At 45.0% G+C, this 26,977-nt stretch overlaps 2 protein-coding genes across 3 annotated transcripts in view; one reads left to right on the forward strand and one right to left on the reverse strand.

Annotated features, from left to right (window-relative positions):
* Positions 1 to 26,977, forward strand: part of LOC143989470 (uncharacterized) — a 313,492-nt gene that overhangs the window by 247,695 nt on the left and 38,820 nt on the right. The gene's annotated exons all lie outside the window — the stretch shown is intronic.
* On the reverse strand, positions 17,657 to 26,732 carry LOC143989462 (uncharacterized). Its single transcript, XM_077489593.1, has 7 exons — positions 26,667 to 26,732; positions 23,429 to 23,553; positions 23,215 to 23,312; positions 22,902 to 23,129; positions 22,616 to 22,822; positions 22,374 to 22,515; positions 17,657 to 19,413 (listed from the first exon to the last, which is right to left on the reverse strand). Exons 2-7 carry the CDS (start codon positions 23,511 to 23,513, stop codon positions 18,419 to 18,421), a joined length of 1,755 nt encoding a protein of 584 aa, XP_077345719.1. The 5' UTR covers positions 23,514 to 23,553; positions 26,667 to 26,732; the 3' UTR covers positions 17,657 to 18,418.

Below are 26,977 nucleotides of genomic sequence, written 5' to 3' on the forward strand. Positions count from 1 at the left end.
CGCGCATGCGCACGGGAGTCGCGCCTCGCAGCTCCGCCGCTGTCATACGGCGAGGCCGCGATGACGTCACTCCCGCGCATGCGCACGGGAGTCGACAAATTTGGCAAATCCATTCTTGGACTTGCCGCATTTAGTGCGCATGCGCGCCGCTGTCTACGGCGCATGCGCCGTAGACAGCGGTGCCCATTTTCGGGCAAATATCTCCTAAACCATATAGGTTTAGGAGATATTACTTGGACCTACAGGTAAGCCTTAATCTAGGCTTACCTGTAGGTCAAAGTTGTTTGGAAGGGTTTACTTCCATTTTAAACACCCTTCCTGCCCAGACCAATTTTCAGCTTTCGGTGCTCTCACACTTTGAATGACAATTACTCAGTCATGCAACACTGTACCCAAATGAATTTTGTGTCCTTTTTTTCCCACAAATAGAGCTTTCTTTTGGTGGTATTTGATCACCTCTGGGGTTTTTATTTTTTGCGCTATAAATGAAAAAAGACCGAAAATTTTGAAAAAAAATGCATATTTCTTTGTTTCTGTGACAGAATTATGCAAATTATTAATTTTTCTTCATAAATTTTGGCCACAATTTATACTGCTACATATCTTTGGTAAAAATAACCCAAATTAGTGGATATTATTTGGTCTTTGTGAAAGTTAGAGAGTCTACAAGCTGTGGTGCGAATCGCACAAAATTGATCACACCTGAAGTACTGACGGCCTATTTCAATTCTTGAGACCCTAACATGCCAGAAAAGTACAAATACCCCCCAAATGACCCCTTTTTGGAAAGTAGACATTCCAAGGTATTTAGTAAGAGGCATGGTGAGCTTTTTGATGTTGTCATTTTTTTCCCACAATTCTTTGCAAAATGAAGATTTTTCATTTTCTTTATTTTTCTCCACAAAATTGTCATTGTAATAGGTTATTTCTCTCACGTGGCATGTGTATACCACAAATGACACCCCCCAAAAAATTCTGCTACTCCTCCTGAGTATTACGATACCACATGTGTGGGACTTTTTCGCAGCCTGGCCACATAGAGAGGCCCAACATGCAGGGAGCGCCATCACGTGTTCTAGAAGCATAAATTACACATCTAACTTGTTGACTACTTATTACACTTTTGAAATACCAGGACAATGACACGTGACACTGATGACAGATGGCACTGATACGTGGCAATGATGACACTTATACGTGGCACTGATGACACGTGGCACTGATGACAGATGACACTAATATGTGGCACTGATGACACGTGGCACTAATACGTGGCACTGATGACACGTGGCACTAATACGTGGCACTGATGACACGTGGCACTAATATGTGGCACTGATGACACGTGGCACTAATACGTGGCACTGATGACATGTGGCACTAATACGTGGCACTAATACGTGCCACCGGTGACAGATGGCACTAATACGTGGCACCAATGACACGTGACACTGATGACAGATGGCACTGATAAGTGGCATTGATGACACGTGACACTGACAACAGATGGCACGTGACACTGACAGGTGGCACTGATGACAAATGGCACTGATACGTGGCACTGATGACAGATGGCACTAATACGTGGCACTGATGACAGATGGCACTATGTGGCACTAATAACATGTGGCACTGATGACAGATGCCACTTATACGTGGCACTGATGACAGATGGCACTGGGGACAAATGGCACTGACAACAGGTGGCACTGGGGACAGATAGCACTGCGGGCAGGTGGCACTGGGGTGGGGTGGATTGCACTGGGGTGGATGGCACTGGGGCGGATGGCACTGGGGCAGGATGGCACTGGGGCGGATGGCACTGGGGCGGATGGCACTGGGGCAGGATGGCACTGGGGCAGGATGGCACTGGGGGGGGCATGGCACTGGGGGGGGGGGTGGCACTGGGGGAGGATGGCTCTGGGGGAGGATGGCACTTTTTATTAAACTTTTTTTTTACTTTTTTTTTTTTCTTTTTTACACTGACGGCTGCGGCAGCCGTTCTTCTCTCCCCTCTCACACGCTGTCTGTGTGAGGAGGGAGAGCGGCGCTGAGAGATGATCTCATATGTTTACATATGAGATCATCTCCCATTGGACACGCCGATCACGCTGTAAACGGCCGCTGTGATTGGCCGTTTACAGCGATCTGTGTTTGCCTGTCCCCGGGGGACACGGCAAACACAGAACTTCCGCGATGCGCGCCCGCGGCGGCGCGCATTGCGGAAGTAAACACCAGGCCGTCCAGGGACGGCCAGGCACGGGAAGCCGCCCGCCCTAAGGCCGTCATTCGGCTATAGGGCGGGCAGGAAGCGGTTAAGAAACTCTCTTAGTAAACAATGTTGATGGGATGAGGATACCCTGAGGAAGTTGATGAGTTTCATAATTGTGTCCATGATTTCTGCGAACTTGTCCGATAGAATGGCACACAGGACAGTCTGGTGAATAACCCTTTCCCGCCGAGCGTACGCACATCTGCGTACTCGGCTTCCGGGGGTTATACCGGGATGATGCCCGCACCTGCAGGCATCATCCCGGTACCGTTTTTTACAGCAGGCGATTGGCTATCCAGGCATAACAACCGATGCGGCTAAAAGCCGCTCGGCTGTTATGCCGGAGGAGCGGGAGGGGACGTCCCCCCCTCCCGCCGCCTCTCGCCGCTGTTACCGGTGCTCCCGCTCGATCGGGAGCACCGATTAAAGATCCGTCGGCTCTGGCTGCTGGGGAGGAACTGGAACGAAGCCGTAATCGGCTTCGTTCCAGTCTCCTCATCGTAAACACGGAAGCGACGTCATGACGTCACTTCCCGTTTACTCGGCTGCCAATGGCGCCGGTTTTAAAAAAATATCCGGTATTCAGAATCGCCGTTTTCGGCGATCTGAATACATTGAAGTATAAAGAGTACCTGTCACCACCTATTACTGTCACAAGGGATGTTTACATTCCTTGTGACAGCAATAAAAGTGATCAAATTTTTATTTTATTTTTTTAAACAATTTAGTCATTTAAAAATAAATAAAATAAATTAAAAAAAAATTTTCAAAGCGCCCGCCGTCCCCGCGAGCTCGCGAAGCAAAGAAAACGCATGCGGAAGTCGCGCCCGCGTACGTAAACGGTGTTCAAGTCACACATGTGAGGTATCGCCGCGATCGTCAGAGCGAGAGCAATAATTCTAGCAGTAGACCTCCTCTGTAACGCTAACCTGGTAACCGTAAAAAATGTTTAAAGCGTCGCCTATTGAGATTTTTAGGTACCGTACTTTGTCGTCAATCTACAAGTGCGCGCAATTATAAAGTGTGACATGTTTGGTATCTATTTACTCGGCGTAACATTATCTTTCACATTTTGCAAAAAAATTGGGCTACTTTTACTGTTTTTTTTTTTTTTTTATTCATGAAAGTGTCCCTTTTCCCAAAAAGTTGCGTTTAAAACACCACTGCGCAAATACCGTGTGACATAAAATATTGCAACAATCACCGTTTTATTCTCTAGAGCCTCTGCTAAAAAAATATATATGTTTGGGGGTTCCAAGTAATTTTCTAGCAAAAAATATGGATTTTAACTTGTAAACACCAAATTCCAAAAATAGGCTTAGTCATGAAAGGGATAATGCAGTGGTAAGAAATAAGGTCAGGGTTGTCCTCTTTCAGTCGTGCCACAGCTCCTCTCTCCTTTCCTACCATGGCAGGGGCACCATCTGTGGTAACCGAGACCACTTTTTTCAGATCTATCTTCCTCTTTCTCAGAATCTCCTTAATGGCCTCATATATGTCTTGTCCTCTTGTGTGCGTCTCAAGTGGTGTTACGCCTAACAGGTCCTCACAAAGTTCTTTTGTTTCTTTGTAAAAAAATCTTACATACACCAAAAGCTGGGCATTATCAGTTATAGCTGTTGATTCATCAATGTCTAAAGAAATGCATATTGCACTCTGAATCGCTGCATCAAGTTGTCCCAAAACATCCTCTGTTAATATTTCAGTCTTTTTTGTTGCCGTTGACAGTGGGATCTGGTTGATTTTTCCACACAGCTCATCTTTTTGTTTACCCTCAAGTAACGTTTCAGCAACAGCATTCAAACACTCCTTTACAAATGTACCATCAGTAAATGGTCTTTTGTGTTGCCCCAAAATCCATGCTACTTTAAGTGAACATTGATTTGCACGCTGCTGTGCTGTAAATGTATGTGAGAGGACTTTGGTAGATCTGTCATACTGGGCTTTCAGTTCCGTTATTTTACGTGCCCTCACCTCGGAATGCTGTGGATATGTTTGTGCAAACGAACTGTGTTTTGTTACGTAGTGACGCTTCATATTGCTACTTTTTATTAACGCAACGGTTTCGCAACAAATGAGACAAACTGGTTTTACACTTCCCACAGGAAGAATGAACATATATTGGTCTGTCCATTCATCTTTGAAGACTCGGTTTTCAGTGTCTATCTTCCTTTTCTTGGCACAAGCCATGCTCTCTGTCACTTTTGCTACAGTTTCCTCCACACACTTTGGTAATATTCTGTAAATGTAAATGTCCCCATTAGTTTTCCCCCTTACATCAGTTGCCCCTATTAAAGTAATTCATTACATTGGGTGCCCCATCAGACTACCCCCAAAAATCTGTTGCCAAAGGCAGAGTACTCTCTTACATCAGGTATTCTTGTCAGAGTGCCCACTTACATCAGGTTTCTGCAATGGAAAGCCCCCTTACAACTGGTGTTTCCCATCAGTGTGCCCCCTTATATAATTTGTCACCATCAGAGTGCCCAATTATATAAAGGTGCCCCCTTACATTAGGTGTCACCATAAGTGTGCCTCCTTACATCAGGTGTTCCCACCAGATCAGGTGTGCCCATCATAGTGCACTTTAAATTATGTGTGTTCTTCACAGTGCCACTTTACATCAATTGTCCCCATCACAGTACTCTTACATCAGGTGTCTCCATCACAGTGCCCCTTTACATCAGGTGTCCCCATCACAGTGCCCCTTTACATCAGGTGTCCCCATCAGAGTCCTCCTTAACATAAAATGTGTACATAAGGGTGTCCCTTAACATAAAATCAGGGCCACGCTGATGGGTAAATTTTATGTTAAGGGTCACGCTGATGGGCACATTTTATATTAAGGGGCACTCTGATGGACACAACAAAATGTGCCCCTTAACTTAAAATTTGCCCATCAGAGTGCCCCTTTAATATAAAATGTACCCATCAGTGTTGCTCTTAAAATAAAATATGCCCATCAGCGTGCCCCCATCACAGTGCGCCTTTAAATCGGGTGTCCCCATCACAGTGCCCCTTTACATCAGGTGCCCCATCACAGTGCCCCTTTACATCAGGTGTCCCCATCACAGTGCCCTCTTTACATCAGGTGTCCCCATCACAGTGCCCCCTTTACATCGGGTGTCCCCATCACAGTGCCCCCTTTACATCGGGTGTCCCCATCACAGTGCCCCTTTACATCGGGTGCCCCCATCACAGTGCCCCTTTACATCAGGTGCACCCATCACAGTGCGCCTTTACATCAGGTGCACCATCACAGTGCCCCTTTACATCAGGTGCCCCCATCACAGTGCGTCTTTACATCGAGTGCCCCACCACAGTGCCCCTTTACATCAGGCATTCCTGTCAGAGTGTCCCCTTACATCAGATGTCCCCATCAGAGTCCCCCTTAACATAAACTGTGCACATCAGGGTGCCCCTTAACATAAAATAAGGGTCACGCTGATGGGCACATTTTATATTAAGGGGCACTCTGATGGACACAACAAAACGCGCCCCTTAACTTAAAATTTGCCCATCAGAGTGCCCCTTTTAATATAAAATGTACCCATCAGTGTTGCTCTTAAAATAAAATATGCCCATTAGCGTGCCCCTTAACATGAAATAAGGGTCACACTGATGGCCGCCTATTATGTTAGGAGGCTCTCTGATGGACACATTTTATTTTAAGGGGCATGCTGATAGGTATATTATTAATATGCACAATGCTGGGCTTTTTTTGTAAGGAGCACATGGGTATATTTTTTATGTGCACACTGATGGGCATGTTTTGTTAAGGTGCCCCTTAACAAAATATGCCCATCGGTGTGCACAATAAAAATATACCTATCAGCGTGCCCCTTAACATAAAATAAGGGTCACGCTGATGGGCACCTTTTATGTTAAGGGGTACTCCGATGGACAAATTTTATTTTGCGGGGCACGCTGATGGGTATATTTTTAATGTGCACATCGATGGTAATATTTTGTAGGGCACATTTTGTTGTGCCCATCAGCGTGCCCCTTAACAAAATATTCCCATTGATGTGCACATTAAAAATATATATATTTTTATTGTGCACACCGATGGGCATATTTTGTTAAGGGGCACCTTAACAAAACATGCCCATCAGTGTGCACAAAAAATATACCCATGTGCTCCTTACAAAAAAAGCCCAGCATTGTGCATATTAATAATATACCTATCGGTGTGCCCCTTAAAATATGCCCAACAGTGTGCGCAATAAAAACGAATGAATTATCCATAATGTGCCCACATACCTTTACTGCAGGAGCGAGGGCACAACTGAAATGGCCTGGCAAGGATGGCTCTCGGATGGACCCGGGAATAGGGAACCGCGGGCAGCAGGGGGGCGGGGCGCGCATGTGACGTCACACCCCTACTGCCCGTGAGCGTGTCTCTCTTCAGCTTCGAGAGACGCGGCCAGGAGCAGGGGGCGGGCGCATGCGCGCAGCATCACTGGTTGCTGGGGAAACCCGCGGTCCCAGCAAACCAGTGATTGCTTCAATTTAGTAGTATGCTGGCGGCACGGCGGTCCGGGCAGAAGCTCCGTTCGGTCCGGACTCGGACCGCGGGCCGCCATTTAATGACGGCTGGTTTAGGTGATGTCATTATTTACTATTGACATTATTTATTTCTGAATTCTTTCCCGGGGAGTACGTACCCCTTACACATTCACTTGGGGGGGGGGGGGGTATCCAAGGCTTCCAACAAACCCGCTACCAAGGGAACCCCAGGCTGTTGGGAAAGAGGCCCTTTGCAAGATACACATTTTATGTTGAGTGTATGTAGCCAGGCATGCTTCAGAGGGGTGGGCACATGCGGCCACCCCTCCCGTTCCTGGTCTGCATGCTCACATAAGGGTATGGTATGGTATTGCCACCTGTCCAAGATTCACCCAGACAGTTCGGGTTTGGAATCATGCATCCGGGTTTCAGACTACCTGAAACCCGGACATATTATTTAGACAGGACCATGGCTTCCCAGCAGGGTTGCTGGCTCCATTTGTCCTATCTGAGAGTGTGTTATACTCCTTCATACTGCCCAAAGCATAGCACTAACAACCCCCCCCCGCCCTCAACACCCCTACCCCTCCCCCTCTGTGTCTGTCCACACTCCAATCCCCAGCAATGTGCCTCAGAAAAAGAAATGTTTGGGCTGGAAATTTGAAGGCCAGCAGCCTCAGAGACATCTGGATGAGAGGTGCAAAGGGGTGAGTGAGCTCACCATCCATCCCTGTCTGTGACTTAAGTCTCCTTCCTTCTTTCTCCTGCCTCTGAGTAAGTACACTAAGGCAAATCAGGGTTCTCAGAGCACCCCTTACATCATTGTTCCCCTTTACACCAGAAGCCACGTGTTTCCCCTTACATCAGAGTCTTCTCTGTACATCAGAATTCTCAGTGTTCCCTCTTAAATCAGGGTTCTCAGAACATCCCTTATGTTAGTGCCCAGAGTTCTCCCTTACATCAGAGTCTGCAGAGTCCTCCCTTACAGTGAAAGGGAACTCTGTGGATTCAGATGTAAAAGGGGAACTCTGCGGATTCTGATGTAAAGGGGAACTCTTGTTATTAACTTCATATGATTAAAAATGTTATTTAATAGCAAAATATATCCTGTGTGCCGCTAAAGTGTTCGGGTTTGACTTGAAAAAAAAGTGGCAACCCTATATGGAATGTGGGTAGGCCATTTTTCTTTTATTATGTGAATTTCCCCCTTGACATCCATACCTGATGCCCATCAAGGATAAAGGTCTGGTGTGTATTTTTTAGGGGAAACTACACACAATTTAGATTTTGTTTCCACTGGAGTCCCCTATTAGCAGCTATACCAGACCCTCATTTTGGACAAGAGTCCAGTATGGATAAAAGTAACCCAGGCTGAAACTGAGTACATTAGGCTCATCAATACCTTTCACTATGGCCAGCTCCAATTTACTGAGATTGTGGCTGCTCTCAGAACCCCCCCCCCCCCCCCCCCCCCAATGACCTTCAGGAAATCGTTAGTCAAATCAGGTCAAGTACAGGTTTGCAGGAAATACAACAAACACTAAGGGGGTGATTTACTATGGCGCCGCAGCACTAATTAACGCTTAAAAAAATTATTCACTATAGCGCTGGTGAAAAAAATACTCCCAAATTCAAATAGACTATAGCTCCCTAAAAAAAACAAATAGCACCCAAACCCTTATGCCGCGTACACATGATTGGACATTCCGACAACAAAACCGTGATTGTTTTTTTCCGACGGATGTTGGCTCAAACTTGTCTTGCTTACACACGGTCGCACAAATGTTGTCGGAAATTCAGATCGCCAAGAACGCGGTGACGTACAACACGTACAATGGGCTGAGAATAATGAAGTTCAATAGCTAATGCGGCTCTTCTGCTTGATTCAGAGCATGCGTGGAATTTTGAGCGTTGGAATTGTGTACACACGATCGGAATTTCCCGAATTTCATTGTCGGAAAATTTGACATCTAACTCTCAAACATTTGTTGTCGGAAATTCCGACAGCAAATATCCGATGGCGCCTACCCACGGTCGGAATTTCCAACAAGCTCACATGGAACATTTGTTGTCGGAAATTCCGACCGTGTGTACTCTGCTAAAACCTGGAGTAGTGCACATGGAAATAATGTTTAGAGCACGATATACCGTATTTATCGGCGTATAACACGCACTTTTTTTCCCCTTAAAATCAGGGGAAAATCGTGGGTGCATGTTATATGCGGAGCGAGCGCTGCCGAAAAAGACAGAGCCGAGTGTACACGGCTCCGCTCGCAGTCCCGCCTCCTAGCCTTTACGTCCCACCATTGGACCGGTGTTGTGTCCATCGTAGGAGCCGGGCCAAGGGGCGGGACTGCGAGAGGAGCCGAATACACAGGACAACCAGCTCTGTGTATCTCAGCAGCTCAATAATTGAAAAAACGATCATGCTGCATATTTGGCCAAGGTTGCAGATGGACACTGGGCAAGGCTGCAGATGGACACTTAAAATGTAATTTTTTTTCCTTAAACTTCCCTCCTAAACTTTATACACTGATAAATACGTTAAATTGCCTAAATAGAACTGAAATATGCAGTATATTGTTTAAAGATAATCTGCTTTTACACTGTGTGGAAAAAACACTGAAATATATTTAAAAGTCTGAGAAGAGATAAATTCCCCATCTCTGTACAACTAGGTGCCAGCACAACTGAGCATGCTCAGACCTGCAAACTACTCTCATTTTAACTCCCATGGATTTTTTACAGGGCGCTATAGAAAATAACAAATACAATGTATGCGAAAGCCATTCACATGGGGGGGCCAGGACCTGGGGCCCCCTTGTTAAAGGGGGCTTCCAGATTCCGATAAGCCCCCCACCCGCAGACCCCCACAACCACAGGGCAAGGGTTGTGGGGATGAGGCCCTTGTCCCCATTACATGGGGGTAAGGTGTTTTGCGGGGACCCCAAAGCACCCTCCCCATGTTGAGGGCATATGGCCTGGTACGGTTCAGGAGGGGGGGGGCGCTCTTTCGCCCCCCACTTTTCCTGCAGCCTGCCAGGTTGCTTGCTCGGATAAGGGTCTGGTATGGATTTTGGGGGGGGGCCCCACTCCATTTTTTTTACAGGGTTCCCCTTAAAATCCATACCAGACCTGAAGGGCCTGGAAATGGACTGGTGGGGGGGGGGGGGGGGGGGGAAACTCGCGCTGTTTTTTTCAATGATTTTTATCGATATTGCCAGGATATGACAATACGTTACAGCCGCGAGCAGGTTTAAAATTACATTTTTTCCTTTAGAAATTTCATTTGTTGTGGTATTGTTCTAAACACGGGAAAGAGATGCGCTACTTTACAGGCATACTAAGGTCACCCCCAGGCACAATATTTAAAGGAATATTTCATTTCTATTGTTTCACTATAAGCATTCTTAAATTCACTGCTCCATAGACTTTAACGGTGTTCGTACACATTTTTTGCCGGTTCGCAAGTTCTGATGCGAACCAAATCGGCGAATTTCGGCTCATCCCTATTTCCCACTAGTATTGCTGGCAGCAAAATTTCCCATTTGGCAAATGTGCCTCCTGCAACCTTCCTAATCTTGTCCCCAATTGTTCTTATTCATCCTTTCCACCATACCAGAACCTTGCGGGTGGCAATGAATGCGGAACTCCTACTCAATCGGTCATTGCCATACAAGTTCCTGACATACCTTAGAAATGAAAGCTGGTCCACTGTCTGAATTGATCCGCAATGGACAGTCCCATTTTGGTATGATTTCTCTTAGCCCTTGTACACACGGTCGGACATTCCGACAACAAAATCCATAGCATTTTGTCCGAAACTTGTGTTGCATACACACAGTCAGACAAAGTTGTCGGAAAATCCGATCGTTCGTAACGTGATGACGTTATTTCGTTACGACGGGACTACGTTCAGGCTAGTAGCCAATAGCTTTGGTCTAGGAATTTGATCTGAGCATGCGTGCCACTTTGTCCGATCAGAATTCTCTACAAATGATCGGACAAAGTCCGATTGGACCATGTTGTCGGAAAATTTTATAGCCCAGCTCTAAAACTTTGTCGGTCAGATATTCCGATGGAAACAGTCCGATGGAGCCCACACACGGTCGGATTATCCGACAACACGGTCCAATCGGACATTTTCCGTCAGACTGTCAGACCGTGTGTACAAGGGCTTTCTAATATCTTTACCATTATTTTAGCATATTCCCTATTACAGGTGAAGGCTTCCGGTCACTTTAGAAAAATCATCTACAATTACTAACAAATATTTCAATCTACAAATGCTCATATTGTACATAATACAAAATATTGGGGCTAATAAAAAATGGGCACTACTTTAAGCATGCCTACCCTCCCCCCTTTGGCAAGGACACCTTCTGGAGTCATCTCCAAACCTTATGGAGGGACAATACAGAAGATATTCCTTTGCTGCAAAAGTCTGCAGTGTCTGTAACATATGTTCTTGTGACACAATGTGAGGCCTCTTTTGCAGCCTGATCTGCCAGTGCATTTTCCAGAGATACAGAATCTCTTGTGTGTGTGCCCTAAAGTGAATGATGGCTAGCTGAAGGACTTCTAATGCCCCGTACACACGAGCGAAATTTCCGTCCGAAAAATCTTGGATGGTTTTTCCAACGGAATTCCGCTCAAGCTAGGCTTGCATACACACAGTCACACAAAAGTTCTCGGAACTTTCGACCGTCAAGAACGCGGTGACGTACAACACCACGACGAGCCGAGAAAATGAAGTTCAACGCTTCCAAGCATGCTTCGAATTGTTTGAGCATGCATAGGAATTTTGCGCATCGGAAATGCATTTTCGGATAGGAACTTTTTCCGACCGAAAAATTGAGAACCTGCTCTCAATTTTTTGCTGCCAGGAAATTCCGCCAGCAAAAGTCCGATTGAGCATACACACAGTCGCGTTTTCCGACCAAAAGCTCTCATCTGTCTTTTGCTGGCTGAATTTCCGATCGTGTGTACGGGGCATTAGAGATTATTTATAAGAGCAGAATGGAAAATTGCCATCCGCTGCCACAAAACCTCACTGCTACCAGATTCCACCAAGATCACGGACAGGTACATGAGCATATTTGGGGGTCTATGTAAATTTTTACCTGTTGTCCCTCAAAAAGTTGACAAGCTCCTGTTAAGTTCACCAGCTTCCGCAACCTGTGCAGACAGGACATTAACCACTTCAGCCCCGGAAGATTACCCCACCCCCCTTCCTGACCAGAGCACTTTTTACAATTTGGCACTGCGTCGCTTTAAGTGACAATTGCGCCGTCATGCAACGCTGTACCCAAACAATTTTTTTTGCCCACAGATAGAGCTTTCTTTTGGTGGCATTTTATCTCCTCTGCGGTTTTTATTTTTTGCCCTATAAAAAAAAGACTTCAGTTTAGGCCAATATATATATATATATATATATATATATATATATATATATATATATATATATATATATATATATATAGATATATATATAAAAATATATATAATAATAATAATAATAATAATAATAATAATAAGCATATATTGATTGGTTTGCACAAAAAAGTTATAGTGTCCACAAACTATGGGAAAGATTTATGGCATTTTTTATTATTATTTTTTTCCTACTAGTAATGCTGGCAATCTGCGATTTTTAGCAACACTACGACATACATGACATTGACACTTTTTGGGATCATTGACATCTATACAGCGATCAGAGCTATAAAAATGCACTGATTACTGTGTAAATGTCACTGGTAGTGAAGGGATTAACACTAGGGGGCGCTCAAGGTGTTAAATGGGTGTTCCCTAAGTGTGTTCTAACTATATGGGGATAGGGCTGAATAGGAGTGGAGACATATCGCTGTTCCTACTTAGTAGGAACAAACATGTCTCTTCTGACACAAACACGCACAAATCCCTGTGCTGGCGCTTGTGCACGCGATCATGCCTGCCAACCATGTGCATTGGGCCCCCCGCCATGCCTCGGCACGCCCTCTGGTGGCTGAAAAGGGGAAGGACGTACCCGTATGGGATTTCTCCCAGGAGAGCCATTGTGCCGCAGTATATCTGCGTGAGCGTCGGGAACCGGTTAAATGGATTGGCTTCCAGAATAACATCAGAGAGCATAACCACAGAGCAACCTACATAATACATGTTGTCATAGGGCCTGAACCATCTACATAAACCATCAAGCACATTAGAATTGCACATGGACATTAAAATCAGACCTCAGTGAGGTCATAGAATGCATAACTTCTATACACTCATGTTGTTCCACCACCTCATCTTCCTCTCCCTTCAAACCAAACATGGTATTCAGAATAGGAGCCGGTTCTGAGGCGGGTGAAGCAAAACGAACGGTCAGAGCTTCAGTGGAGAGAAGAATAATCTCATATCCAGTGAGCCTCAGAGCAGACATAGATTGAGTGTTCAGATTCTTAAACAAAAATAATACCTAGTGTGACGTATGTAAATATATAGCATGCCACAGAGGTATCGTGGCTGACATCTCAATACCCGTGGCGCGGACCACGGCATGTCTTGTACCAGAACTGAAACGACTTTGGAAAACAAAGACTACAGGTCTCAGCTTACTCCTGTGGGCTAGGACGGCTGCCATGGCTTAACAGTTGTCCCTTGTGTACAAATGGTTTACAACGCACAAAGAGTCCCAAAAACCACTGCAATAACCATTGCAGTTTTCTTAACCTTGTACAAACATATATTTTCTTATCATCCCAAGTCACCAGGTCCAGGGCTTCTGTCAAAATACTGAGTATGTTGTCAAAAACAGTCAGGTATCTATTGGCGGCAGTAACCAATCGTACCTGAAGAGAACAGCATGTCTTGTTTAGTGGGCATGTCACTCCCACGACAGCTGTAACCCTTGCAGAGCTTTATTTTGCATTCCCTGGGGGCGAGTGTGAACCCCAAATACTCAACCTGTAGGAGAGAGAGAGCTGGACCTTGGCCTGGGAGACCTTATGACCCTCTTTACACAGACAATTCTACAAAACCAACAGTGTCTAACCGAAAAGCCATCAGGGGAAGGACTTCACAATAGTAAGTCGTTGACATACTGAAGGAGGACAGAACCGTTTTCAGCCGACCATGAGCGTGGAGTCTCGCGGCGCGCTACTGAGTAGATTACAGGCTAGTCAACGTAGCCTTAAGGCAAATGGCCCAGGTATACTGGGTCTTTAAAAAAAAAAGGAAAAATACATAAAGCAGTTATGTCTCATCAACAAGGACGGAAAAAAAAACATTACTTAAATCAATGACAGGAAAACTCTGGCACTGTCGGGTATAGAGACAATCAACGACGATACATCTGGGACAATTGGGCCCATCAGTACTACAAAACTACTACTCGCTCTCAAATCCTGTACAAATCTGTAAGCACCATCTGCTTTAGGCACAGAACTTATGGGAGCATTGTATGGAGATATCACTCCTTTATTAGCCTTTGCTGCCGGAAAGATTGCACCAAAATTCTGATACCTTCAATCCCTTCTTGCGACAAAGGGGTACTGTCTATAAAAAAAAAAATATATAAATAATAAAAAATAAAAAAATAAAATGGAGCTGTGCCTTTCCAATGAGAAAGGTCTTAAAACAAATCCCCTTCTGATTAAAATACAAGGGGGGCTTCTAACTGTACTTCCTCACTAGCTTTCCCTGCTTCCTTGCTAGGCGGGTGGTCCTGAGATCTGAACCCGTGCCCCAGAAATAAAGGCTACAGTGCTCCCTCCCCCCACCGGCACCCGTCTCCCCAGCCACACAGCTCATTTTAACCTCTTCAGTTTGACAGTCAACTATTTTAGTTAACATTTCTATTCTGTATTTCTAGGTGTGCTTCATCGGGGTCTGAGGAATTTCCTCCGCTGGCTAGGGCACCACCATCTATCCCTTCTTCCTGGTCCTGGCCCAGTGGTGGTGGGACCACCACGTGTGCCAGCAGCAGGATGTCCCGTTGCTCTTGAGGGGCCCGAGGCAGTAGGGAACAGATGTCTTGCAAGTAAAACATCTGAGTCAGTTCCACCCAAACTAGGACAGATCTGACTATATCCAGGAGAATATACCCGTGCCAGAGTATAGAAGGGGTTAGTATGAGGAAAAGGCAATGTCGTTCTCTCAGACTCTGGGCTGGGCTGTGGCGGACTGGGACTGGGCTGCACCTTCTCTCTCTTTCCCTTGGTATTATCTTCTGGTGGAGGCATTGCCTTCCACCAAAGAGGAACATTCAACCAATTTAAACCTCCTCCTCTCATATCCCACCCAGGATCAGGTCCAAAGGATGGAAAAGCAGCCTTGTTACCAAGACACAGACCCTTCACAATATCTATATGGAACTCTTTATTTGATCTTTCCGGGGAAAAGGGATCATAACTCCCCAAAGCCCGCGTCCAGCCCCCCCAACTTTGAAACCCATGGGTCCACATGATAACCTGTTGATGACAAATTTTCTCCATAAACTGGAGGAGCATTTTTACTACCTTGAGAGCCTATTTCCAATCAAGCATTAACCACTCTATTGGGCCGTACACTCGATAGGATTTTCCAACAAATGTTCGATCTGAGCTTGTTGTCCGGCCGTGTGTATGCTCCATCGGACATTTGCTGTCGGAATTTCCGACAACAGCTGTTTGAGAGCAGCATCTCAAATTTTCCTCCAACAAGACTTTTTGTCGGAAATTCCGAGCGTGTGTACACAATTCTGATGCACAAAAGTCCACGCATGCTCGGGAATCAAGCAGAAGAGCCGCACTGGCTATTGAACTTCATTTTTCTCGGCACGTCGTACGTGTTGTACGTCAAGGCGTTCAGAATTTCCGACAACATTTGTGTGACTGTGTGTATGCAAGACAAGTTTGAGCCAACATCTATCTGAACAAAAAATAAAAATAAAAAAAAAACACAGTTTTGTTGTCGGAATGTCCGATCGTGTGTACATAGCACTAAACGATGCGGAGAAGCCATCGCAACAAATGACTTCTTTTCCTGTTATCCCTATGTGCATGTGTGTTCTTTTTAGACCCGCTACTCTCTGAGATCGGCTGTCAAGCCTCTTGTTACAGAGACATTATTATTATTATTATTATAATAATAATACACGATTTATATAGCGCCAACAGTTTACGCAGCGCTTTACAATGTATAGGGGGAGACAACACAATTACAGTACATAAAAACTGTAAAGGGGGTTTGGGACTTTTAGATGAAGCAATTGTATAGTAAAGACAAACTGTAAATGAATAATATTTAATTGAAGACATTCATCTAGAATCATAAAGAATATAATTTATTTCATATACATATATACTGCACATAAGGCCTGAACATAATGAGTAAGATAATATAATCAAAACGATATAAGATCAAAGTCAAATAAATAAGTAAATAGAAAAGGAGAAAATGATTTTGAGAAATTATAAATACTATGGCATATGCACCCACAGGGTATATACAGATCTATTGGCTAATATAAGGACAATATCAAATTGACATATAATATCTTGTATAATTCTATTTTAAATATTAATATATCTTATATACCTTTATAGGAATCTCTGGTGCATTTGCTCCTGATGAGTGGAAAAATCCACGAAACGCGTCAAGCTATACTTGATGACACAGTTGTATTCCATATGGATTGATCCCTACCCTGCTTTTATCAACATTTTATGATATTGTCCTTAGATTAGCCAATAGATCTGTATATACCCTGTGGGTGCATATGCCAGTTTTGGGTCCGTTGCTGTGGCATTTTTTTCGCCATAGCATTTATAATTTTTCAAAATCATTTTCTCCTTTTCTATTTACTTATTTATTTGACTTTGATCTTATATCGTTTTGATTATATTATCTTACTCATTATGTTCAGGCCTTATGTGCAGTATATATGTATATGAAATAAATTATATTCTTTATGATTCTAGATGAATGTCTTCAATTATATATTATTCATTTACAGTTTGTCTTTACTATACAATTGCTTCATCTAAAAGTCCCAAACCCCCTTTACAGTTTTTACTGACTATCGGGATGGAAGCACCATGTTGTGCTTCATTTAAAGTCCCAAACTCCCCCCCCCCCTCTGTTTTACACAATTACAGTACAGTTCAATACAAAAAAGGTACAGGAGGGCATCCATCAATCCGGTCAACCACAAGAGTGCAGTGTCAGAGCACACATTCACATATAAATATCATACATGTGTGCACATTTTAAAATGGGTTTAAGCATGCAGCATATAATACAAGTAACATACAGCAGTGGGAGCTATCCAGCCATCAGCCGAACGTGGCTTGGTGCCTCCGCAAGGTAAACCTGACTTGATGAAACAAATCTAAAAAAAAAAAAAAACAAAAAAAAAAAAAAAAACGCAGAGCGCCACCTGATTTCTATTTAAACAAATCTCCAATCTGTGCTAATACAGCTAAACAGATTCTGGTCCCTACCAAACAAATCCTGCCCCTAGAACCAACCAATTTCTTTTCTTCTATTGCAAACTGATCAGTGCAGAGGTGATAGAACGAGCGAAAAACCAGGTACAATTCACTCACCTTAGATCAGTGGTCATCAACCCTGTCCTCAGGGCCCACTAACAGGCCAGGTTTTATGTATTACCTTAGGGAGATGCCGACTGCAGGCTGACACACTGAGCATCAAATGATATCACCTGTGATGTATTTCAGTTATCTTGCCAACCTGACCTGTTAGTGGGCCCTGAGGACAGGAGTTGATGACCACTGCCTTAGATAATCTTGCATCCCAACGCTGCCACCAGGCCTGTTGGGGACTTGAACCGGACAGCTGGATGCCTCCCCCACCACTATCCCGGAAGTACAGATTGACCCGCTCACAGGGTGAGATCAAAATATACTCATTTAATATGGGCGATCGCCCTTGGTTTTATGCAATATGAAAGTAGGATGGATTACATTTTAGTGTTTGGTTACAGAGAAAATAGAACAATTCTAGAAAACATGCTTACCTCCATATGATGTACAATCTCACAATTGTTTTCAATTAGAAAATAGGTACAAGTCAAAGTGTTCCCATAACAATCCAGCCATACTGATCTATTTAGCTTAAACATTTCTTAGCGAGTAAATACATTCCAAGTCAAACTCAGATAATAGGAACATGATGGGAATTTACAGAACAGACAGCAACATCATTAATCCTTCATCTACTGTACCCATCAGTACGATCTCAGTTATTAGTATGAAACCACGACTGAGGAAATAAAAAACAAGCGGGTCTATTCAGAAAAAGATTGTTGGATGAATGTGACAGGCATTTGACAAATCCTGGCTGTTTTTTTAGTTACTGTAATTTCCTATATGTACAAATTATTAGTCTTTAAGTAAGTCCCATTATAAGCTACTATGAATGTCTTTGGTGATCTCTGATCTCCTTATGAACTGTTCCTTACATGATGAAGATCAGCCATGGAGTATATCTGAGGTGTATATCAGGGTGTGCTTCTTCCCCACATGAGAGCTGTGATGTCCAGCAACATTCATATAGAAGACATTTCCTGCACTCAAGGCATTAATACACCTCGAGGGTTGTGTGGGATCCCCGATGTACAGGAAGACAGGACTTCAGCGAGGAACAATTCCCTCACTTGGAAGAGGAAAGTGGCTTCTCCCCCGTGTGAGATCTCTGATGTCTGTAAAGGTGGGACTTCCTCGAAAAACATTTCCCGCACTCAGGACAGGAAAACGGCTTTTCCCCCGTATGCAATCTATGATGCCTGTAAAGATTGCGCATCCCTGAAAAACATTTCCCACATTCAGGACAAGAATACGGCTTCTCCCCCGTGTGAGATCTCTGATGTGCAACAATATCTGATTTATTTGCAAAACATTTCCCACACTCAGAACAAGAATAAGGCTTTTCCCCAGTGTGAGATCTCAGATGGCTGTCAAGATGTGCCTTTTGTGAAAAACATTTCCCACATGCAGGACATGAATGTGGCTTTTCCCCAGTGTGAGATCTCAGATGGCTGTCAACATGTGCCTTTTGTGAAAAACATTTCCCGCACTCGAAGCAGGAATAAGGCTTCTCCCCCGTGTGAGATCTCTGATGTCTGTACAGATGGGATCTCTGTGAAAAACATTTCCCGCACTCAGGACAGGAAAGTGTCTTCTCCCCTGTGTGAGATCTCTGATGTCTGTAAAGATGGGATTTCTGTGAAAAGAATTTCCCGCACTCAGGACAGGAATACGGTTTCTCCCCTGTGTGAGACCTCTGATGTGTGTCAAGTACCGATTTTTGTACAAAACATTTCCCGCACACAGGACAGGAATATGGCTTCTCTCCTGTGTGATATCTCTGATGAATGGAAAGATGATTATTCTTTGAAAAACACTTCCCACATACAGTACAGGAAAACCTCTTCTCTTTTGGGAAAACTGCACCGTCCCTCACAGTCTGAGGTTCCTCAGGATAAGAGGAATACGATGGTCCATCTACACTGTGTGGTGCCGGATGGACATTTGAGGTAGTCGGGTTTTCTCCTGGACTATACTGTGTGATGTCCTCATCTTCTACTTTACAGTCTGGAGACAAAGTGAGACAATCCTCTGAGGTTTTCCTCATCTCCCGTCCATCTACTAAAATAGAGATAAAAAGATTATTACTAGACATGAGCTGATTGGTTCCCCTAAACCAGGACTCCGCCCACATCAGGCAGCTTTGTCTCTGAGGATCTGACAATTCCCCCCTCAAGGTAACTAGTAAATGGGTCCTCTGATCTCCTACCAGATCATTTCTTTATTCATGGACCTTAGTCAGAGAGTGAGGAAACAACGAGAACTGTCTTTTATAGGAGTAACAGTAATGAGGGGATTATAGGACGAGTGTCCCCTCCCCCTCTATCACTCATTGCCATCTTCCCAACACAAGAAGTCCTGCACTTCCTTATTTAGTCCATGATTTAGTCATGAATAACAGTGGGGCTGAGCCCCACCAGAGGTCAGAGAGTGAGGATGGGGGGCGGGGGGGGGGGGGGGGGACAACCCAGACAAAGACTGGACTGATCTTGAAGACCACCGTCATTGGGTTATTGACTCCTCCCTCATTATCACTTTCTGTTTAAAGGTTCCAAAGTTTATGGATGTTATCACATTATTATAAACATGTAAAAATCTGTGCTCCAATCAGATCATCAGATATAAAATGGGTGTAAGAAAAAAGAGAATACATATTATGTGTATATATAGTAGAGGGTAGAGAGCAGAAATCAGGGCTATGTAGTATACAACATATTGTATAAGTTATATACTATATCTATTATAGTATCAGAATTATGTAATGTACAAAACATTTTTTAAATAATGTCAGGGCTGCTCTCTTGTTATTTACGAGCAGCTATTTTCTTTGAGTGCACAGAAGCTGCTCAGCTGTCAGTTATGTACCAGCCACAGTGACTCACCTAGTTACCATTATCTGCCTCATTAGTTCAGTGTGTATTCCTGTGTATGACTCGGACTGGCTAACTTCCCTTCTGATACCCGTTCCAGCTTTTGCTCTTTACTACACTGACTTCTGGCTTCCTGACCCCTGGATCGTCTCACTATCCGCTCTGTCTTCCAAACCCTGGCTCAGTTTTTGACTACCTTCTTGAACTGTGTTATTTTTTGCCATTTCATTAAAGGTGTGATTTTAACTGCATTTTCTGACTCCTGGTTTATGGTTACTGACATTACGCAAGGGTCGTGAATCCAGAAGATGCAGGCAATCCACTTAGTTGTAATATTTTCTCCAGATTGGATGAGCAGGACCACTGCATGGATGAGTTTGCCATAGCGTTACAAATGCTCCTGATTTGCACTGCTCATCTGGATCCTCCTACTCCGGCTGCTCCAGTACAAGCAGTGTTTTAAGCCATCCCTACTGCTGATCCAGTCTCTGTTCAGGCAGCCGCCTCTAATACTACCAATGTAGGAGGTATGACTGGTTCTGCTCCACTTCCAAAGCCTCTTGGGAGTGATCCATCTCACTGCAGAGGGTTTCTCAGCCAGGTTGGAATATATTTTGAGAATCTGTGCCAGGTGTTCCCTACGGACAGAAGCAAAGAATGCTTAATTTTTTCTTTGCTTTCTCACAAAGCCTTGGCTTGGGCAAACCCTCTATGGGAACCACAAAAACCCATCCAGAATAACCCTGAGTTTGTAACATCCTTTGAAATGGGTATTTAATATTCCCACTCACTCTGCCTCTGCTTCCAAAAGCCTTATGTCCATGACACAGAGAACGAGAACTACTGCTGATTACGCCATTGAATACCATACTCGGGCAGCAGAGGTTGCTTGGAACAATGAGGCCCTCGTGGCTTTTTTCCCATGGCCTCTCTGATAACATTAAATATGGGATTGCAGCTCAAAATATACCTAGGAATTTGGAGGTGTTCATCTCGTTCGCCATTCTCATTGACTCCTGACTTCGAGAGAGACCTTCCTTTAAGGAGCGCTTGTCTAAGCCTCCTTTACTTTTGGCTCAGAGCTTTGGTTTCCCATCCATGCCTCCCTAACCTCCCATGCCTCCTGGCCCCAAGTTCTCCACTGAAGTAGAGCCGATGCAGCTGGGCTTCACGTCTCTCTCTGCTGAACGAGGGCCTTAGGAGGAGGGAGAGATTGTGCCATTACTGTGGCCAGGCAGGTCACTTATTGAAGTCTTGCCCAAAATGTCCTGGAAACACATGTTAATTTCTCTTCTCTGGTCAAACCCCTGACTGATATGACCAGAAAAGTCAGCAACCCACAGAATTGGTCCCTGGATTCCATTAAAGCCTTTGATTCCCTCAAGGATGCTTTCACTACAGCTCCAGCGCTGGAACATGCTGATCCTATGTTACCCTTACTCTCAACGTCCAACCGCTGCACGCTCTATGCATCCTTTTGTAAGAAATTGTCTCCAGCAGAATGCAATTAGGAAATTGGGGTCAGAGAATTACTAGCCATCACTTTAGATCTTCAAGAATGGAGGCATCTCCTTGAGGGTACTACTGTGCCAATCCTCATTTTGACCAACTATAAGAATCTCACATTTTTGTCTGAGGCTAAATGCTTATCTCCTAGAAAGGCTCATTGGGCCCCTTTTCTCTCGAGCTTCAATTACATAGTCTCATTCTTAAGCCCCGTATACACATGCGACATCGGACGGTTAAACAAAAAAATAAATAAATTGACATTTGGCCCATGTGTATGCCACCCTGCCTGACATATTCCTCTACCCGGCACAGCCAGAAAATAACAGAGCAAGTAACCCTGAGAGAATTGTTGTCGGAGATCTTACTAGACCCACCAGGTGCCTAGGTCAAACAGCACCTATGGTGAATATCAACAAATTTGTTGGCAGCTGAACCCCAGAATCCCCATGAATCCAGTCTAGAAACATAAATTGTGTCTGAAGTACAGAAAAGGAAGATTATCCAAGAGGAATACAGAACGGGGAACACAGCTCAGGAAAGTGACCAGGGGATTAAAGGCCGATATCACCCGGTCCTTGCCCTACTCTAGGCCAATCAGCGAGCAGTATGGGTGGAGGAATGTATTTAGTGTTAATGACCCACCTGTGCTGATCTCTGTAGGAGTGTACTCCTCTATAAATGTCCCCGTTATTCCATCCTCCTCCATAGACTGCTCATCATCCCTCACATACCTCTCTTCTTCTTCTTCTTTAACCTCAACTTTTATATCTATCAGATCTTCACCCTAAACCAAGAGAAGGATAGAAAACATTACCTTTAATAGAAAATCTTTAATATTCTGATATATAAAAAAATCCACATTCTAGATATTCCATCCCACCAACCTTGTAATGATGAGGGTTGGTGTGATCTTCCTGTGTGGAATCCCGGGAATACAGAGGACGGGGACATCTCTCTGGTGGGTTCCTGGTATTAGGTGGCTCCATCATGTCCTTTTGTCCTTCTGAAAACTCCTCCATCACTCCATACTCCTCATCCTCCTCTTTATACTCTTCTTTAACAACAATATTATAATCCCAGAGATTTCCACTCTGAAAGATATTAAAAACATTAATTATAACAAACATGTTGTGTATGAATCAGAACTACTGATAACTGTCAGTCATCTACCTGATGATGGTGAGGGATGGTGTGACCTTCCTGTGTGGAATCCCGGGAATACAGAGGACGGGGACATCTCTCTGGTGGGTTTCTGTAGCTGGATGACTCCACCATGGTGTCCTGGTACAGATCTTTGTGTCTTTTTAGAAACTCTGACTTCTCCATCATCCCATCCTTATCATCCTCCTCTTTTATCTCTTCTTTAACCACAACTTTAGAATCTCTCAGGTCTCCACTCTGAATTTATAATAAAAAATCAATGGTAACAATGCAGATAATGTACAGATCCTAATAATACTATCAGTGATTGTTCCTCATCTACCTGATGATGATGAGGGATGGTGTGATCTTCCTGTGTGGAATCCCGGGAATACAGAGGATGGGGACATCTCTCTGGTGGGTTCCCATTACTGGATCCATCTGTAGGAAACACACACACTGACTGAATACATTGTTTCTATGTGTTTATCAGATGATGGGGGATCTAGGTGGAGCCTCCGTACTGCTCTCTCCTTTACAATAAAGTCTCCTCTTACCCGGTGATGTGAGGGGCGGCTGATTGTCCATCACGACGTCCTTGTAGAGATCCTTGTGTCCTTCTAAATACTCCCACTCCTCCATGGAGAAATAGACAGATACAGGTCTCCTTGTAGACGGATAACTTTGGTAAATGAAAGTAAGAATTATTTGGATGGCATTGGTCACACAATAATTGGATGTGAGGGTGGTAATAAGAGGGTTGCCTTACATTTAGTAACCACTAACCCCAATGGGAAAACAGAAATTCAGATCAGAATTTCCCTTTATTCTGTTGGGTCTGTTTTGTTTCTGAACAGGTTTTGCTTTGTTTTCGACCTACGGACAAGGAACGATAAATACAACCCTTCTGTATTCTGTTTGCTCTGAGGCGGTGCTTTTAGGTCAATATGGGATCATCACGATGTCCAGGAAGGGGAACTTTCTGACAGTTGGCTAGAGTTGCCAGCTAATCAGGATAATTGAGAGAACTCTGGTTGCAAGGCTCCAATCACCGACAGCCTGCTGACTGACAGGAGTGAAGTCACTCTCTGTAGTAAGAGAAGGGATTGGATTGGATAGCAGGAGGATGGTGCTAGTGGAGTTGAGAGTGGTGGGGGAGGAATCTGTTCTTTTCCCTTCAATGACAGCCCAGTGTGGATAGGAGGACAGCAGGGGGAGGGGTTTTGCAAGTATACTGTAGTATCCAGGACATTGTACCGAGTGGCAGTGGTCTCCTGGGGTTCCAAATTCCAGCACCGGGCACTGCCAGAGCCTGGGTCATGGGAAGATATTGAACTGCCTCCCCCAGATGCACAGCACTGATCCCTATCCACCTATTAGGCAATACTGCACAAACGTAATGAGTGCCGACCAAGGGGTGAAGGACTGACCCTCTTCATTCCACTTGGTATCTTGGAAATTGTATTTGACCAGTGAAATGGTAAGAAGGCAAAGGTTTCCTTCCTTTCCTAACAGGAGTTCTGTAGGAATGCCTGAACAGTAAGCTCAGGTGGGAGAAGATCCCCCAGCCTTCCTACCTTAGAGTCCTTCTGAGCCCTACAACCTCCTCATCCCTCAGAGCTCTGCTGCCCACCAACCCTATCAAGGGCCCAGAGTCTTTCAGCTATACTCCCCTCTCAGAACTGTTCACCCCCCTCAGAGCCCTTTAACCCCACTACCCTCACAGGGCCCCCCAGAGTATTTTAGCCACCGGAACCCCATCAACTCTTCAACTGCCCTCAGGTCCTTCAGAGTTGTCCTCCCTCTGACACCAATGATAGAACATATTCTTCATGACAGGCTGGGGAATATTTTCTTCCAACTGACCAGCAATGTAAGGGGCTCTATGCTCCTTACTCCTGACCCCTGCACTCCATCATTGTGTTGGCTGCATATTGTAAGGATTGCCCATTTTCAGCCTGTGTAGTGCAATGATTGCCCTTTGTAGGCCATGTATGGTCATTGTCCTGTCTATTGTCTGTAGTACCCTGGAGTTAAGACAGGGATGCGCCTCACAAATTTATTTGGCAGGAGAAGTTACCCTGGTTGATTGCCTGGTTGCACTTGTCTCTACTACCACTAGGTGGCCGGGTACTTGGAGGTGCTAGATAAGAGAAGGGCAACGCAAGGTCACGTTATGGGTATCTCAGCCAACGGTTAAAGGTTTCTTACAATCCCATGGCCTGCTGAGAGCACCAATATATTTGGGTGGAGTCAGGTGATCAGTGTTCAGTGCCACCTGGACGGCTGTCTGGGTGGACGTGTGTCGCGTTGTCCCAAACTGCTAGGCCAGAGATGATGGGGCACATTTGGCTGCTAGGCTGTCTGAGGAGCTATCCAGATGCAAGAGAGCAGCGCAGGGTTGGGATTGCGGCTTGCAGTCCAACCAGAAGTGACGATTCTGCCAGCCGGAGAACCTGTCAGAGGTGGAGGGGAAGCGGTCGCCACTAAGGGACCAACCCCCTTTTTTTCCAGGGGCCACAGTGATTAACTGAAGCAAGTACCGGAGCAGTATTCCCACCGAACGGACACGGTGGAGAATCTGAAAACTTCGGATGGTGATCTAATCAGGGACCCAGCCTTGTGTGTCAAGACAGGGACTGTGCAGGCCAGCGGGGGTGAAGCTTGAGAAGTATCGGGAGTGCCAAGCTAGGGACCCAACAGAGAGGTGGGGGTGACGCTTGAGAAGTAACTGGAGTGCCAAGCTAGGGACCCAACAGAGAGGTGGGGGTGACGCTTGAGAAGTATCGGGAGTGCCAAGCTAGGGACTCAACAGAGAGGTGGGGGTGACGCTTGAGAAGTAACTGGAGTGCCAAGCTAGGGACCCAACAGAGAGGTGGGGGTGACGCTTGAGAAGTATCGGGAGTGCCAAGCTAGGGACTCAACAGAGAGGTGGGGGTGACGCTTGAGAAGTATCAGGAGTGCCAAGCTAGGGGCCCAACAGAGAGGTGGGGGTGACGCTTGAGAAGTAACTGGAGTGCCAAGCTAGGGACCCAACAGAGAGGTGGGGGTGACACTTGAGGATACAACCGTGAAGATTGGAGGAGCTCAATGGATTCTGTGGCAGTGAATCAACGGGTCTAGTGAGAGAGACCGGGAGCTCAGTGGGCTGAAGAACTACAAGGAAAGATTGTAGTAGAAGTGAAAGGAGCCGTTACATTTTGTGTTAAGAACTGTTAGACTGTTGCCATAGGAGACAGCATTTCTGCACATACAGACGTGGCGTCTTGCCGGAGGCCTTTCCCTGCACGGCTGTCCGCCTACTGAAGTCTTAGAGTCTGCTTTTTGAACTTGCAACTACTTAAGGGTGTCCTGGCCCTAACCCTCTTTCCCTTCCATAAAAGTTTGTAAGAGAAATAAACATCTCTTTTGCATCAGAGAAGTGTCTGGCGCCCAATAACTTCCGCATTGCACCCACTAAGCCTCACAACCCACCACATACAGAAGGATGCCAGCTATCTCTGGCCCTGGAGGTTCTCATTAGCCTGAAGGAGGCCGGAGACCTCGCTACATCAGTGCTGCTTTTTTTTTTAGAGGACCATATTACTAGAATTTATCTCCAAAATTAGGAGAATGTTCCGGCCCCGTAAGCTGCGGAAATGTTCTGCCCCTTAAGGGGTTAATCTAGATTTCCACACTATATATGTGTGTGTATCATCATGTGCTGGAGATAAAAGACATCACAGTGACTATGGAGGAAGAGGACGGACATGACGGGGGGTTACTGGGTGTAAATAGAAAATAAGATCTTATTACCTCCTCTACTGCCACTTCCAGCAATGTCTCCCCTCTACTTCCTCCCGACTCACCTCTCACCCGGAACTTCCTATTTATACCTGACATCACTTCCTTTCGTCCATAGAGACTTTCAGTCTTCGTATGTAGACATGAGATCACCACCTTGTGGAGGTCAGAGGAACTGCAGCCCCGAGAAACATCTCATAGTGTGAACACGGTGATCATCACTCCCACCAAGGGGGATAGAAATATATTACTGCCTAGTCCAGCCTTTCCCAGCTAGGGTTCCTCCAAAGGTTTTTAGGGGTTTCTTGAGCAATGAACAATTT

Source organism: Lithobates pipiens, unplaced genomic scaffold (assembly GCF_037356315.1).
Source record: "Lithobates pipiens isolate NorthernLeopardFrog02 unplaced genomic scaffold, aLitPip1_a1.2 Scaffold_18, whole genome shotgun sequence".
Classification (NCBI taxonomy): Eukaryota; Metazoa; Chordata; class Amphibia; order Anura; family Ranidae; genus Lithobates; species Lithobates pipiens.